General features: G+C 43.1%; 1 protein-coding gene across 1 annotated transcript; it reads left to right on the forward strand.

Annotated features, from left to right (window-relative positions):
- The first annotated feature begins 3,686 nt into the window (after nucleotides 1–3,686).
- Nucleotides 3,687–6,386, forward strand: LOC121746986. The gene is made up of 3 exons (XM_042140996.1): nucleotides 3,687–4,013; nucleotides 4,985–5,984; nucleotides 6,064–6,386. The coding sequence occupies exons 1-3, from the start codon at nucleotides 3,687–3,689 to the stop codon at nucleotides 6,384–6,386; spliced, it is 1,650 nt and encodes a 549-aa protein (XP_041996930.1).
- Nucleotides 6,387–18,401: the final 12,015 nt, after the last annotated feature.

Genomic DNA, 18,401 nt, shown 5'->3' on the forward strand with positions numbered 1-18,401 from the left:
GGTCCATGAATACCGCAGGTGCATTTATCAGTCCAAACGGCATTACTACAAACTCATAATGCCCATATCTTGTTCGGAACGCCGTCTTGGGTATATCTTCTCTTCGTACCCTCAATTGATGATATCCCGACCTTAAATCCATTTTCGAAAATGCCCCTGCTCCCCTGAATTGGTCAAACAAGTCATCTATTCTCGGCAGAGGATACTTGTTCTTGAGGGTCAATTTGTTCAACTCACGATAGTCTATGCACATTCTCAGCGCTCCATCTTTCTTCTTCACAAATAACACATGTGCTCCCCACGGCGATACACTGGGTCTGATGAAACCCAAGTCCAACAGTTCTTGTAATTGAATTTTGAGTTCTTCCAACTCTTTAGGTGCCATCCTATAAGGTGCCTTCGACACTGGTGCGGCTCCCGGTTCTAGATCGATAGTAAACTCCAACTGTCTATCAAGCGGCGGTCCTGGCAAGGCGTCGGGAAAAACATCTGGGAACTCACGTACTACAACCACATCTTCTATTTCTCTTTCTTTCTTGTCATGCCCTTGCAGATAAACGAGATAGGCAGGATGTCCTATCTCGTTGGCTACTCATATTTTTCTCCACGGTATCGAAATATATTCCCCAAAATTATTTAAATTATCAACCCAAAGATTTAATTAGAAGGCCCAATTCCTCACCTTATACCTCCAATTAAATTTTACAGGCCCAAGTAATTAAAATAAGAAAGCCCAAACTAAAAGTCAAAGAAAAAGGAGTCAACAAAATACTCCATTTCTCTCTCTCTCGGTACCCTCCGCCTCCCTCACTCTCCTTCACAAATTTCCCCAATTTCCATAGAATCCTCAATTCCAGAAACACAATTTCCGTTAGCCTCCATCAACCTCACTCACGCTGGCGACCAATACGCTTTTTCGCCACCATCCGTGAACACCACCACCGTCGTCTCCTCCTCGGAAACCGCCGATGCAGTGAGGGAGAAAGGCATCATCGCTCAACCGCTGCCGCTGCTGTTTCGCCGATTGCCACCGCCACTGTGGAGACACCACCGCCTGGTTGTCGCTGCTATGCACTAACGCCACGCGCAGCAATAGTTCGTCGCGCCGATGGCTGCGGTTTGGCAGCTCGTGCATTCCCAGGTTGTCGCCGCAGAGTCAGGCCATAGCAGGGGACGTACTGCGGTTCGCCGTGCTGCACACCGCCGTCGCCGTCATCCGCCGTCACCTCTTGATTGCTGTACTACCCCGAACGTGTTCGGGCAGCCATTGTTCATCACCGAACCAACCCCGAAACCTACCCGAACAGCCCCGCACAACCCCGAAAGATAAGTTCTTTAGTCAACTTTTATGTTAATTCGTATTTTCGGTTAATTTGCCGTAGGTGTTCGATTATGAATTTGTTTGAGGATGTTGTTTGATTGGTGATTGAGTTATTGATTTAGTTATTTGTGGGAGTTATGTGTGATGATATGCTTTGTGTAACAATGATCAAAGGGAAGGGATTATACCTTCGTTGCAATGAACTTGGTTGGATCGAAAGGGATGAGCTCCTTGGCTTGGCTGATTGTTTCTATGATTGGAACCGAGCTTGCTGTAACTTTTCTTTGGGTTCCTCTTCACTTGGGAACGAGTATTGCTAAAGGCAGTGAGGGACTGAGAGTGGTGTGTAGCTTGATTTTTGCTAAGTGAGTGTATGTTGTGAGGAGAGAAGTGAAGGGATTGATATAATTAACTTGTGTCACCTTTGATTTGTAGGAGTGAATGTAGAAGATGGAAGATGGAAAATCATGGAAGTTGGCATTCCATTTCTTGAGAGGAAGGGTTTGGGCTTGCACAAAGAACTTCTATGAATAAATTGGGCCCAACATATTATTTGTGGAGTTGAGCTCAAGTTGGGAAAAATATAAGAGAGTTTGATGGCCCAACACTCTTTTAAAATTGTTAAGGACATTTAGACTTTGATTAGAATTAATTTGGATCGGCCCAAGTTCTTATATTTATTTTTGTTCGTTTCTTATATTTTTTTCGTTTCCTTTCGTTTAGACAAATTATTATTTGTCTCGTAATAACTTGGTGTTATTCCAAGTACTATAAAATCCGTCTCAACCATCTCATTAAATTATGCCATGTATAGCACATCAACGTCATTACTTCAACGAGACTTTTCAAACACGTCTCCTAGTAACCTCCACCATTTAAATAAAAGGGACGTCTCATTTCCTACCAAGCTCGTAAATACTATACTCCATTATAAAGAAAATAAAACGAGAAGCATAGCATGACGACAAAAATTTAATTTAACTAATTCACGACATATTTTAAATTAGTACTTAAAAAGTACGGGCGTTACATATAAGGAACAATTAAGGACTGTTGTCGTAAATCAGAATTTATTAGAGCCCCAGGGGCTCAACTACCAACCAGTACAGTGGAATTCTCAGATGGTGAATTAGAAAAAGAGGGGGATGCTGCAAAAAACCTTCTACCCGCATACACACTTCCCCCACAAGTTGATTTAAAGATACTGCCAGCAAACCTGAAGTATGCCTTCCTCGGGGAGGAAGACTTATTCCCTGTAATTATCAGCAGCATCCTTACGAAAGAGCAAGAGGCAAAACTACTGACTGTGCTGAGCAAGAACAAAAGAGCAATTGGATGGAGCCTTAAAGATTTGGTGGAAATAAGCCCCGATATCTGTATGCACCACATCAGGCTAGAAGAAGGAGCGAAAGCACATCGAGAGTCGCAAAGGAAGGTGGACCCTAACATGCGGGAGGAGATATTGAAGGAAATTTTGAAATTGCTGTCATTGGGAATTATCTATTCGGTGCCTTACAGCGAGTGGGTCAGCCTCATTCTCATGGTCCCCAAGAAGTCAGGGATCCAATTGGTTCAAAATGAGAGGAATGAGCTTATACCAACAATGTTAGTCACTGGTTGGCGGATGTGCATAGACTACTGCAAACTGAATGCCGCAACCAGGAAGGACCACTTCCCCCTGCCGTTCATCGATCAGATGTTGGAGCGACTGGCTGGGAAGAAGTACTTCTGTTTTTTAGATGGGTACATCGGATATTTCCAAATCCACGTGGACCCTGAAGACCAGGACAAAACCACCTTCACCTGCCCATTCGGAACCTACGCGTATAGACGCATACCATTCGGTCTGTGCAACGCGTATAGACGCATGCCATTCGGTCTGTGCATGATGAGAATATTTTCCGATCTGATCGAGGATTGTATAGAGATATTCATGAATGACTTTACGGTCTACAGAGACTCTTTCGACTCATGCCTTCATCACTTGGACACAGTCCTGGAGAGGTGTCAAGCAAAGAGCATAGTCTTGAATTTCGAAAAGTGCCATTTTATGGTCACAGAAGGGATCGTCCTAGGACACGTGGTGTCGGAGAGAGGTATCCAGGTGGATCTAGCCAAATGGACATCATATCCAAGCTGCCATTCCCTACTGACCAGAAGGAAATAAGGGGCTTTCTGGGGCATGCTTTATCGACGATTTATTAAGGACTTCGCCAAAATCGCCCAACCAAGGACCAGTCTCCTTCAAAACGAGGTGGAGTTCGTCTTTGATGAACAATGCAAAGCAGCTTTCAACCTTCTCAAAGAAAAGCTGATATCCGCACCAATCATCCGGGCTCCTGACTGGGATCATCCTTTCGAGGTGATGTGTGATGCCAGCGACTATGCAGTAAGAGCTGTTCTGGGTCAGAAAATCGAAGGAAAAAGGTACGTGATTTTCTATGCATCCAAGACCTTGAATCAGGCTCAACGGAATTATGACATCACTGAGAAGGAGATGTTGGCCATGGTGTATTCATTCGAGAAGTTCCGGGAATACTTGTTAGGATCTAAGGTCATCGTCTATACTGACCATGCGGCCATTAAGTACCTGATTGCCAAGAACGAATCAAAGCCCCGACTGATTCGATGGGTACTCCTGCTACAAGAATTTGATTGGGAGGTGGAAGACAAAAAAGGAGTCGAGAATAAGGTAGCGGATCATTTGAGTAGAATAGTGCAACATGGGAGCAGCGAGGAGGTGCACGACCGGTTCCCGGAGGAACACTTGTGTGAAGTGATTTTTGCCGTCAGAAAAATTGATTGGGAAGAGGTAATGAAGCTCACTGGCCAGGATATAACAGCAAAAGGGAAAGAAAAAGTAGGGCAGGAGCCATGGTTTGCGGACCTAGCCAACTACCTAGCGACAGGAGAACTTCCAGAAATGCCTAACGTCACCAAGGCTCAAAGAATGAAGATCAGAAGTGAGGCGAAATATTACTTTTGGGACGACCCATACCTGTGGAAAGTAGGAGCAGATCAAGTGATAAGAAGATGCGTTCCTGACTGGGAACAGAGGGACGTACTGACACATTGCCACTGCTTGGCATGTGGAGGACACTTCGGTCCCAAGAAAATGGCAAGGAAGATTCTAGACAGCGGATTCTATTGGCCAACTCTCAACAAAGATGCTTATGAATTCTGTAGAAGCTGTGAACGTTGCCAACTGACCGGTGGGATCTCTGCACGAGATGAAATGCCACAAGTACCGGTTATTGTTTGTGAGTTGTTCGACATATGGGGGATGAACTTTATGGGTCCTTTTCCCTCGTCCTATGGAAACCTGTATATTTTAGTCGCAGTTGACTACGTCTCTAAGTGGGTAGAAGCCAAGGCCACGAGCACGTGTGAGGCGAAAGAGGTGGCCAAGTTCCTCAAGAGTAATATTTTCAGCCGGTTCAGAGTACCGAGGGCCATCATATCCGATCAGGGAACTCACTTCTGTAACCGCACTATCGAAGCCTTGGTGAAGAAGTACGGTGTTCACCACATATTATCTAACCCCCTACCACCCACAAGTGAATGGTCAAGCGGAGATCTCTAACCGAGGGATAAAACAACCGACACCCCAACGATAGTCAGGAAGATATGATAGTATCGCACCATCCTAACAATACAATGCAGGAAATCCAAGAGGTTCAGAAGGAGCAGCGGGCGGCGTTGGAGATGCTGACAAAACAACTTTCTCAAGTTGCGATGTCACTGGGCGAGCTGAGGGGAAATGAAGGAAGGATTCCAGCCACTGTGCAGCCACCTGGTCGAGAAAACATTAGCGAAGTAACCCTAAGATCAGGAAAAGCCTACCAGGGCCCTACTCCACCTACGAAATCTCCAGCATCTATGTCTGTGCCTAGCCATGAAGGAGAAGGAGAATCCAGTGGAGCAGAGCAAGCAAGAGGGAGTGAAAAGGGCAAGGCAAAAGTGGGAGGTGAATCATCAGAGGAAAGTCGAAGAGAGGAAACTGAGAAAGTTAAGCCATATCCGTACCATGGAATGGTGACAAGAAAGAGGGATACCACAATCGATGTGGCAAGTATGTTCAAGGACGTGGAGATGAAGGTGCCACTCTTGACGGCGTTAAAGATGACCCCGATCAGCAAATTTATTAAAGACTACCTGGCAGGGAAGGTCAATGAGGAAGGAAGAATGATTGCAGATGAGAATATCTCTGTCGTGATCCAGCGGAGTGATCTTCCTTCAAAGAAGACCGACCCAGGGGTGTTCACTCTCCTAATTTCAATCGGAGAAATTCAAGTAGAGCACGCGATGTGCGATCTCGGGGCATCCATCAATGTGCTGACATATACTATCTATGAGAAGCTGGGAGTGGCCAAGCTCATTGACACTGACATAATGATCCAGTTGGCCGATAGATCATGTATTCACCCTGAAGGAATTCTGGAAGACGTTATTGTGAAGGTGAATAACTTTATGTACCCAGCCGATTTTTTTGTAATCAAGATGACGGAGTCAACAGCAAAGGAGTCGAGTGTAGTCCTACTGGGACGGCCGTACCTGTCTACGGCCAGCACCATTATAGACGACCATAATGGGATGATAAGCTTGGACATAAATGGAGAACAATTCACGTTCAATATAGATGAAGCCATGAAGAGGCCATCCGGTAGATGTGACGGAACCCTTAGTATAGGAATTTTTGGAGGAAGAATTTCTAAAGAGGCAGTTCACTGACTCCGCTGTAGACGAGGAGGTCGAGAAAGAAGTAGAAGAATGGTATGATACCATGAAGGTCAGAGAGATGGACGACCAGGCCATTGCGAAAGCAATAACGGATTTCTGCGAGCGCCCAAAGCCAGCTGGGTCAAGTGGGACAGCTCAAGTATCTAGCATAGCGAAGCGGCTTGATAAAGGCAAGCCACTGGAAAAAGAAGTGGCAGAAAATCCTCTGCCTACTGAAGAGCCAAAGCTCGCGAAGGAGTTGAAACCCCTTCCAGCACATCTTAAGTACGCCTACCTGGGGGAGGAAGAAACAATGCCCGTCATCATCAATAGTCAGTTGACCTAGGGGCAGGAAGACAGATTGCAGGAAGTGTTGAGAAAGAATCAGAAGGTTGAGAAAGAATCAGAAGGCTATCGGCTGGAAAGCTGACAGATTTGGTGGGCATCAGCCCAGACTTGTGTATGCACCACATCCGACGGGAAGAAGGAGCCAAGCCACACCGCGACCAACAACGAAAACTCAACCCCAACATGAGGGAAGAAGTGCTCAAGGAAATTGTTAAGTTGGTATCGATAGGAATTATCTACTCCATTCCAGATAGTAACTGGGTCAGCCCAGTACACATGGTGCCCAAGAAAGGAGGAATCCAAGTCGTGAAAAATGAAAAAAATGAGTTGATTCCGACTAGGCCGGTCACGGGGTGGAGGATGTGCATAGATTACAGGAGGCTGAACTAAGCTACAAAGAAGGATAATTTCCCTCTGCCATTCATTGATCAAATATTGGAGAAATTGGCAGGGAAGTAGTACTTCAGCCTTTTGGATGGTTATAGTGGCTACTTCCAGATAGCTGTAAATCCAGATGACCAAGAGAAGACTAGGTTTACCTGCCCCTTTGGCACTTACGCTTACAGGAGGATGTCGTTTGGCCTCTGCAATGCCCCGGGCACTTTCCAAAGATGTATGATAAGTCGTATTCTAGGCCTTGGTTACTGGTCAGTATGATGTGCATAATTGAATTATATCTGCAAAACAGTTGCTTAAGTGTGCAAGTTGAGTGTTCTAGCCAGTAGGCAAAGCTTCGGATACTTCAGGCGAAAAGGGCGCCAGGAGGGTGCAATACTGGCCAGGATGCATGCAAATAAAGGTTCGAGATGGAGAAGAAGGATAGTTGGGACTGGTCAACCGCAATTAAGGGCATAGAAGTCATTTCGCAATGAGGTTTTACCCTAAAATCAAGGGCAAGCCTCCCTATAAAAGGAAGCCACTTGGAGAGATAAAACAGGGATCTAGACACCACCATCACTCTTAGGTAGAAATCTCTCGGTAGTTCGGTTCTTCAGCCCAATCCAGATTCTCATTCCTCACCACAGCCATGATTACCTGAGTTCCAGAAGTTCGCCGGAGTTCCAATTGTTCTCATTTCAGCCAGTGTGAACGTAGTTTAGCTATTTCATCGCCTGGAGTGGCAAACAATCTTTAATCGCTTTCGTAGTTTATTTTCACTTGTTTTTCTTACGTTGGATCTGTGAAATTTTCTCTATTTTCTGACTTGAAGTATTTTGGTTGTGATCCAAACGTTTAATTGCGATGAATTTGCTTTTGATGTTTTCTTGCGTTTGATTTCCTTTCCTCCTGCCTAGATAACTTAGATTCAACTGCATTAGTAATTTTCAAGTGTTACAAGCATGTTTTCATTCCCGATTGGTAGATCTGAGTTTATAAGTCTAGATAACTTTTAGATTTTGGTTCTGAAATGGTTAAGTGTGGAAATCTAGTTTACGTGAGTTTCGTCACCTTGCATGTCAACCAGTAAGCATGATTTACAGTTTCACTAGTGTAATCTTTGGATTTGAAGTTTAAATTGGTGGATCTGAGTTGTGATTTGTTGAATCTGAAGTTGTTCATAGAGTCTGGATTGTTGTTTGATTTTCGATCATGTTGTTTGGAGAAGATTATGTCCACATCCTAGCTTTGGGACCACTTTTACTTTTTGGGTTACTTTATGCTTTTTAGCTTGTACCTTACAGATCTGTCAGCCCAGTCACCACAACTACCACTTATTCTCTGATTTTCTGTTTAGTCTTTTATAGAAACCCAGTACTTTCCGCATATTTTTCTATTACACCCCATAAACTAATTTCCACGTACACAACCACATGTCGACCACCCTTCACCCTTCCTAGTCAGTAGAGTACCATCTTAATTTCCCGTCTAGGTAGGAACTCAACCCAAGCGTGGTAGCTAACCAACCCTTCTAGAATATAACCACAATCACTCCAAATCATCACCATCTCTGTGGGATTCGACCCCTACCTTCACTATACTACCCAGTAGAAGAGGGTTGAGGATTTATTGATACCAAGTTCAGGCTTAGCCATGGATTCCATACTGATCAGTAGGATATACCTTCGCTTTAACGACACCTGACTGAAACCTGCTCTTTGAATGCATGATGAGTATCTTCTCTGGCCTGTTGGAAGACTGCATTGAGATCTTCATGGACGACTTTACTGTCTATGGGGACGACTTTGATCAAGGGTTGCGTAGCCTGAACAGGGTATTGGAAAGATGCCACCAGAAGGACTTGGTACTGAATTTCGAGAAATGCCATTTTATGGTTACTGAAGGAATAGTCCTGGGCCATGTAGTGTCGAGCAGGGGGATATAGGTCGACCCAGCAAAGGTAGCGTCATTGCAAAGCGGCCGTATCCTACCAATCAGAAGGTAGCGTCAAGGATTTCGCAAAGATAGCCCAGCCTCTGACGAAGCTTCTCCAGAACGATGTGGAGTTTGAATTTTCTGATGCCTGCAAGGCCGCGTTCCAATTTCTTAAGAACAGACTGATAAGTTCTCCGATAATACGTGCCCCCGACTAGAATCACCCCTTTGAGGTGATGTCCGATGCTAGTGACTATGCGGTGGGGGCAATATTAGGTCAGAAAATTGAAGGAAAGAGTTACGTCATCTTCTACGCGTCAAAAACATTGAATCAGGCACAAAAGAACTATGACGTGACCGAAAAGGAGATGCTATCGGTGGTTTTCGCATTTGAGAAATTCAGGCCGTACCTGCTGGGGTCCAAAGTGATAGTTTATACTGACCATGCTATGATCAAGTACCTGTTGACTAAAAAAGATTCAAAGCCAAGACTGATTAGATGGGTCCTCCTCTTACAAGAATTCGACTGGGAGGCAGTCGACAGGAAGGGATGCGAGAACAGAGTGGCGGATCACTTAAGCTGAATTTTACAAGAAGATAACGATGAAGCTATTCCAGACGCATTCCCTAAGGAGCACCTCTACCTGATCAAGTCAACATCTGACCGACCGTGGGTCAACCAAGTGGAAGAGGTTGATCAAGCCGAGCAAGGGACAGCACACACGAAAAGAGCCATGGTTTGCAGACATGGCCAACTACTTGGTGACAGGTGAGCTGCCTGGAAGTGATGAAGCTACAAGGGCACAGAAGCTAAACCTTAAAAACGACTCCCGATACTTCTGTTGAGATGATCCTTACCTATGGAAAATGGGAGCAGATCAAGTGATCCGACACTGTATACCAGACTGGGAGCAAGAAGATGTGATGGTCCACTGCCACGCATTGGCTTGTGTGGTCACTTTGGACCAAAGAAAACAACAAGTAAAATACTGGACAGCGGATTCTATTGGCCTTCCATCCATAGAGATGCTTATGAGTTCTGCAAGAGGTGCCCTCGATGCCAGCTTACTGGAGGGATATCTACAAGAGATGAGATGCCTCAGGTCCCCATTATTGTTTGTGAAATATTTGATGTATGGGGAATGGATTTTATGGGACCTTTCCCATCTTCTGAAGGCAATCTCTATATCTTAGTAGTGGTGGACTATGTGTCCAAGTGGATCAACGCAAAGGCAACAAGGACATGTGAGTCCAGAGAAGTGGCGAAGTTCTTAAAGTCAAACATCTTTGCCCGCTATGGGGTACCACAGGCTATTATCTCGGACCAGGGAACTCACTTTGTCAACAGAACCATCGAAGCCTTGATGAGGAAATATGGAGTCCACCACCGCCTCTCCACACCCTACCACCCACAGTCCAATGGCCAAGCCGAAGTATCGAACAGAGAAATCAAGGCTATTTTAGAAAAGACGGTCAATCCCACGAGGAAAGACTGGAGTCGTCGTCTGGAGGACGCACTCTGGGCATACAGGACAGCATTCAAAACACATATCGGAATGTCCCCATACCGGCTGATATTTGGGAAGATGTGCCATCTGCCGGTGGGAGTGGAGCATCAAGCATACTGGACAGTCAAGGAAATGAATATGAATACCGGGGCTGGAGCTGCAGAGAGGAGAATGCAGCTACAAGAGCTTGAAGAGCTCCGTCTGGATGCCTATGACTCTGCCATGTACAAGGAAAAGACCAAGATGTGGCACGATAATAACCTTCGCAAGAAGGAACTTAAGGTGGGCCAGAGGGTACTGCTATTCCAATCCAGACTGAAATTGATGCCAGGGAACCTTAGATCAAGGTGGATAGGCCCTTATACCATTATCGCCATCCGAAAAAACAGAGCCATCGAACTCCAGGGGAGCGATCCAAATTCGCCTTCCTTCATGGTGAATAGTCACAGGGTGAAGCCGTAGAGAGAAGAAATGGAGGCATTTGTGGTGGACGACATTCCACTACTCATGCCTAACTCTCGACAGTAAGCAGCTAAAAGGAGCGATCGGGTACTCATGGGTAATCTTCTTGATCAAGCAATAAATTTTTAATCTATTAAAACTGATCAAGTGACATCCCAGGGGAACCCGATCAAGACCTTGTTAGTGTAAATAATTTTTGGTGTGTTGTTTTTTTTTAGAAAATTAAAAGTCGGAAGTGGAGGAAAGAAACTGATCAAGTGAAATTATTGATTGAGTTGAAAAGGGCAGGTGATAGGACGCGTGCAGTCATTAGAGAGGTGTCAGGCGGCGCCAACTGTCGCAATGAAAGGTCGTCTTAGAGAGAAACAGGAAGCGTATCGGAGAAACTTTGCCACCTGGCATTCTGAAAAGGTATGCGAAGAGTCGCAGAAATCTCAACAGGCAGGGATCTCAACAGTCGGGATTTCAGTATAAAAGGGGTCTTTCTGATCCCACTTTTCATCAACTGCCTTCAGAACATTCGTGCTATCCTCATCTAATTCTCTCTAAGTTCAAATCCCCTCCAAGGAATCGCCCACAATCTGTTAGAGTATAGTATACTGAAAGCATCTTTCGAATGCTTGTATATGTAATAACTCTTTTATCCATTTGTTACCATTTTATGAGAAATAATATTTTGTTACAATGTATTTTGCTTATGTATTGCTTATGTATTTATGAGATGTTGAAATGCGTTTTCCATTTAAATACATAGTTTAAGCAAAATGAGTCTAAGTCTTCTGCATAGTAGACGAGTTGTGAGCGGTGTTCACAGTAGGTAACTTGTCAGTTCATGCAGAAGAAAAACTGTTTCACAACCTAGATAGGCTTTGACTACCTATCGTGAAAGGTTGCAACGTCAATCCGAAAGTTTCCTTACCTAAGGAAATGAACGACGTCGGTGTGGTATAGCACTAAAAGGATCAAACAGTGAGATAAGTCTTTCTTGGCTATTTACTGAAAGACGAGGTCTCGGTGATTGTCGTTTCTTAATCATTGTTGACATAACATTGAGCATATGATATTAATTGAAAACTACTTTGACTTATCAAATGGTGAGGGAATTTCGTTGCCCAAGAATCCTGATAGATTGGGTAATGATCATTAATGTCTAAGTGGTGCTAGTATTGTTATTGCAATGAATCGTGTGCTGGGAGAGACCAGTATGATAATATCCTCAAGAGGTGTTTAGAAAAATGTTTTATTATTCAGAAAACTGACCAGTTGCAATTTATTCTATGAATAATAAATAATGTTTCTAAACTAGACCACTCTTGGAAAAAGAAATTAATTATTAATAGTCAGATAGCAGACTTGATATTAATTAATGGATATTTATATCTTTAACACGGGAAATGATTTAATTAAAGAGAAAGTCCCGGAATACTCGTAATTTCGGTTTGGATGGGCAGTCAATATTATATCTATAGTGGATGATAATAATATTTAAGTTTGGGCTTGAATTAAATTGATTTTAATTTAATTAGTGAAAGCCTGAACTGTGGCCCAATCCAATCCTCCACAGATCCCTGGTCTGGCCCAAAATAATTAACCTATTATAAAAGGGAGAAGAAGAGAAGGCAGATTAATTTTAATTTCTCCCGTAAAATTTCGATCTCTACAATCTGCAGAGCGAAAGATATCGTTTTTTTTTGGGTTCTTCCGTAGAGATTTCTGTCTTCAATTCTTCTCCAGCTTTTGAGGATTTGACAAGCTTTGCCCACACAAAGGCCAATTCCGAGTTAAAGGGAACAGATCAGAAGATCCGTGGTAGAGACGATTGAAGAAGGAGTTCGAATTCAATTACTTGAATTCATACGGTAAATCGTTGTTTTTAATTGCATATATATTCAATATGATATGTGATTATATGTTTATAAACATGTTTCTAGTTTACAATCGGATGAAAGCATGTTTAGATGTAAATCGTTCAATCAAACTAAATGTTTTCCGCTGCAAAACCAACACAATCATCACCAGAAAAAAATGCAGAGCACTCAACTCAATACTTCCTCTTCTTCTTCAGGAGCCGGTATCAACAGTGGTAATCGGACACCCTTGTCACCAGCCAACCCATATAACCCTAACCTTTCCCCACCGACCACCAGAAGCCCATTATCGCCTTCTAGATTCATCGGTCCACTCCAATATGTACACCCGACTTACATCAGGCGTCTGGACTCTGTCTCCCCAGTGGTAAATATTGAGAGGAAAGATTGCATGCCTCTCCCCAGTGATCTCCTACTACGACGAAGGGAGGCAGAATGGAAGGATTTACTATGGAGGATGACTCTGTCTCAGGAAGGACGCGCCGCCGGACGACGGATCAACTGCTGAAGGAAGCCGAGCTTTTGAGGCGGCAGGTGGATGAGAAGAGACAAGCGACCCAAGGGACCGGGGCAGCCGTAGAAGCAAGCAAGGCTGTGGAGGACAGCCGGGTGAGAGCAGAGGAAGAAGGCAAGAGGAATGGGGAAGAGAGTATCCTTCCTCCTCCCAAGAAGGGCCACCATACCATTTCAAGGTATGGGGCTTACTGACGCTGCCCAGCATGCTCCTCCATGCGAATGAGATAAGGGAAAAGATACCAAGGAGAAGGAGCTCCGATGAACGCAAATGCCCTGCAGGCAATAAAGAAGGCCTGTGAAATGGAGGCAATAAGGAAGGCTTGCAACATCCCCTGTTCAACCATCTCAAAGGCAGTAGTATCACCCTTAACTCAGTTTATTTGTATAAATTGTTGTTTTTCTTTTCCGTTCTCACACTTAGTCCTGTGCACGGACTAAGTGTGAGAAGTTTGTGTAGGTTGCTATCTGTTTTTGCCTATGTGTTTTGTTTGTTGTTTTGGTTGGCATGTTTGATTGTTGGCACTATCTCACACTTAGCTCAGTGTCTGGTCTAAGTGTGAGAAGTTTTCCTTGGTTTCTGTTGTGTTGTTGCATGTACCTAACCCTTTTTCCACTGCATCCAGTCCCTCGAGGACGAGTTCATATGCAGTGGGAGGGGGGAGGGTTAGTTCCAGAACATAAAAATCATACATGTAAAAATTTTTGAAAATACAAAAAATCAGATAATAATAAATAGGCAATATGCATGAAATCGGATAAGTGGAAGATTTGATTACTTTGGGAAGAGTTAGAGACAAGAATCAATATGTTTACATGTAGAAACTTGATTGCAAAAACTTGATCAGTTTGAACGACGTAAGTATGATGGAAATGTTCAATTTTTAAACTTACTGTGAAGCCTCTCTATATGTGAGTTATAAGCCAAAGTAGAACACTTTCTACTATTTTTACAAAGGAAGATTTTTTACGAGAGGCTGAATTTTTTATATTTAGATGAAAATTGCACAAGTAGTAAGGACTAAAGGCATTAGGACTTAACCAATTTGAGCCTTTTCTTCTTTCGCTCCACGAACCCGCCTCGTCAAGCAAGGCACCACTTAGTTAACCAAGTTGAGCCCATACACATTTACCCTTTCTTTGATAACCGAGACCCACATCCATATACTTTTTATAAATAAGTGAGGAAAAGGGTCAGAGAGATGAGTCATTTCAAAGTAAGGGGTAGTACGATAGAAAGTAAAATAAAAGGGTAGTCGGGTTGAGCGAGTTAGTCAATCCGGTTGATCAAGTCAGAAATCAAGTAAAAAAATGATGTTATCGAGAAAAGTTTGAGAAAAAGAGGGCAGGAAAAGTTGTAACCTGACCCGATAAGTCGGAAGTTAGAAAAAATAAGCCAAAAGTTCAAGGCTAGAAGTCGCCACTTGACCAAGTAAGATATCTAGTGGCGAAATAAATAGTTCAAATCTTTTGTTTCTTGACTCACTTGTTTTTCTTTTTACAGTTTATATTTTTAAACTTAGAACCCCTAGGACCCTACCTTGATACACCACTACCCTTAAGCCTCATTACACCCGAAACAAAGACCTTAAGGAACTATCTTGTGCAATCCGATTCGAGGTATTAAATTTGTGGCAATACCGAGTGAACAGTCCTAACATCTCTGGTGAGAAACGAGTGACTGAGTGAATCCAACAGTGGTTTTTAAATTGAGCAATCTTGACGAACTGACACCTTGATCAAGTAAAAGCAAAAAGGAAGAAACATAAGCTGCTGGCAAATGGATTGACCTCGACCTCGGGTATGATTGTTGGAAATTTATTCGATCTAATGCATCTATGTGAATATAAGTTTTTATTTCGAGTCTTGTTTTCTTTTTCGTTTTATTTTAATTTCTTGAAATGAGTAAACCATGCCTGAAATCTGCCTTATTTTTTTCTTTTATTTTTCTTTATACTTGGGGACAAGTATGTTTTAAGTGTGAGCAATTTGATAAGGATCATTTCATGCATTGGTTTAGGGGTAAAATTTACGTCACTTGATCGGTTTATCGCGCAAAGCAAGTGTTAAATGTGCAGGAATGCGGCTTGACCAAGGCAACAAGGCCAAACTGATCAAGCAAGTATAATAGGAGAAAAGAGGCCAGAAATTGGGGGAGTTGATCAAGGAGAGTAACCAAGCAGGCAAGGAGGGGACCACAGGCTTCCAGAAGAAGGACACGTGAGGCAATGAGCTGGATGGTGCGCATCATTCTGTTAGTGAAAGAGCAGGTTTGAGCAGGTGTCGCGTCAAGCAAAGGATGTATCCTACTGATCAGATGGAAGTCCCGGCTAAGCCTGAACCTGGTATCAATAATTCCTCAACCCACTTCTACTGACTAGTATAGTGGATGTAAGGGTCGAATCCCACAGAGATGAATGCGCTTTGGTAATTGTGGTGATATTTTGGAATTGTTGGTTAGCTACCACGCTTTGGGTTGGGATTCTATCTAGACTGGAAATTAAGGTGGTACACTACTGACTAGGAGGTGTGAAAGGTGATTAACAAGCAGCTGTGTACGTGAGATTGAGGGAACATTATGTTTCAGAAAATATCTGGAGGGTACGGGCTACTATAAAAGGCTAAACGGAATATCAGAGAATAAGTGGTAGTTAGGTAACTAGGCTGACAGATCTGTAGGGTACCAGGAGAAAAAAGGTAGAGAAAAGTAAAGGACAAAAGCAAAAAGTAACTAAAAAGCAAAAGTGGTCCCACACTTAGATGTAGGTGTTATCTTCTTCCACATAAATAAACTCAGATCAACAAACTCAGAATTCATCAACGAGAGTTTCAAATTAACAACTCATGAAAACAGATCTAACAATTAAAACTCCAAATCAAAATATTAAACTAGCGAAAATGAAATTATGCTCACTGGGTAGCATGCAAGGTGGCACAAATCACGTGAACTAAGCCTTCGCACTTAACACTTAAATCTAAATCTAACATCAAACTCAATTCACAAACTCAGAACGATCAACTTAGAAATGAAAATATTCATTCAACACTTGGAAATTACAGTAGCAACTAGATCTACACTATCTAGGCAGAAAGAAACTGAATCAAACAGAAACCGATGCACAAAAACAACTTCATAGTAATAAAACGTCTGGATCTCAACCAAAGCACTTCAAAGTCAGCAAGTATTGAAAATGCAACAGATCCAACGTAAAAAAAACAAGTAAGATTAACTACGAAAGAAATTAAAGATTGTTTTGCCACTCGAGACGATGAAACGGTTGTCCCTGCGCGACGAACTGGTTGGAACGAGATTATGTGGAACTACGGCGAACTGGTGAACTTCAGGTGACCATGGTTGTGGCGAGGAACGAGAAGATGTAGGACAATGCTGAAAGGAATGATCTACCGAGAGAGAATTCTAACTAAGTGTAGAGGTCCTAAATTTGATGATGCCTTCTCTCTTCAAGTGGCTTCTATTTATATGGAGGCCTGCCCTTGATTTTTAGGGTATACTTTCTTCGTGTAATGATTTTTTTGCCCTTGTTTGTGGTTGATCTTCCCAGCAATCCTTCTTCTCCATCTCGAGACTTTTTGGCATGCATACTGGTCAGTATAGCAACATTCGGATGCCTTTTTCACCTGAGTTGTCTGACTCTTTCCATACTGACTAGAACCCTTTCCCTGCACACTTTAGCAACTATTTTGCAGATATAATCCATTTATGCACGTTATACTAACCAGTAACCAAGGCCTAGAATACGACTTATCAAACAGCTCACACTTACCGCATGCTTGTCCTCAAGCGTGAAGAACAAATAAAAAAGAAATAAGTCGAATTCTAGCCTGGTTACACCCCTGACCGACTCTATCCTTAACTAGACTCTAAACTTGACGCAAATAAAAACACATGAAATACACAAAAAAAAAGAAAAACACATAAACACACAAAAACACTTAAACACATTAATCGGGCTATATTTTCAACCATCCCTACCCTTGGGATCAGGTGCAATCCGGCCTTAGACAACCTTGAATTTCTGCCGCCCCCCTTTTCCTTCCCAGTCAGTACATCTGCTCGTCAAGATCACCCATACTCGTGGCCAAACACTAGATTTGCTCAGTCACTCATTCCTCGCCAGGGATGTTTGGATTGTATTCTCTCATAATGCTGAAACACTAATATTTCGGATTTAGATTTCACGTGCGGCTTCTGAAGGTCTTTAAGGCTTGTAACGGGGCTATTGGTTTGTAGTGTTTGGGATGGTTGTTCCTAAGGCTCTAAGGTTTAAAAACTACTACTTATTTTGATGTGGGAGAACTGTGTGCATTTGAGCTTTCGGCTGTTACTTCTCTCGGTTGGACATTTTCTGATATTGGTCTCCAACTAGTCAGTAGCATCTTGTGGCTTCGCCACCCTTGTTCTTTCTTTTTTTGGGGGGGGGGTCATGTGTTTATGACCATTTTCTTCAACATTCTTTATGTGGCTTCGCCACCCTTATTCCTTCTTTTCTTTTTTGGGCCTGGAATCTCTTCCTGGTCATTTTTTCCTTGCTTCTCAATTTCCTTCTCCAGTTGGTTTTCTTCTTGTATGTCCTTCTGCCAGTTGCCTTCTTTCCTTATGCCTCGCACACACACAGTCCCAGCAGCTAGGGGGTTATATATGTGTGTAGATATGGCTAGAAAAAAAAAGGTTCTAAAGGTGGTTTTTTTTAGGGGGGGGGGGATTTCCTACTGCCTTCAGGTCTTGCCACACGCTGTCACCTCACCCTAGGCATCATGTGGCAGCCACTCTTTTCTTTTCTAGTTTGGTGGAAAGTGGTTCCACTTTAGGCTTTTAACTCACATTTTAAGAGGGCTTTTGCGTTTGGCTCTAAGGATGGGCTTTTCTCTCATACTTGCATCATCTGTACTGACTAGGAGATACTAAGGGGGGTGGTTTCCATTGTCCAGCATGTCCTATCTCCCTCAATTCCACTCACCGTCAGCTCGAGACAGTTGAGTTTTAAGCCCAATCAACACGTATATAAAAAAAACTAGACCTAGAAAAACACTACACAAACACTAAACACAGACTACACATATACACATATGTCATACTGGCCATTGCATCCCCCCCTCCCACTTCACAAGTGTCTGCCCTCAGGTAAGGCTATGAAGTGGGAAATGTAATGGCTAGTATGGCTTACACACAGACATACCAAAACAAGAACGACACATGCTGATACTAAAACTTCTCACACTTAGACTATGCAATAGGCTAAGTGGGAGAGTTTTAAACCTAATCAGATCTTAACAAAAACAAACACATATATACATAAACTCCTCACACTTAGGCTGCGTAGTAGGCTA

Source organism: Salvia splendens, chromosome 1, assembly GCF_004379255.2.
Source record: "Salvia splendens isolate huo1 chromosome 1, SspV2, whole genome shotgun sequence".
Lineage (NCBI taxonomy): Eukaryota > Viridiplantae > Streptophyta > Magnoliopsida > Lamiales > Lamiaceae > Salvia > Salvia splendens.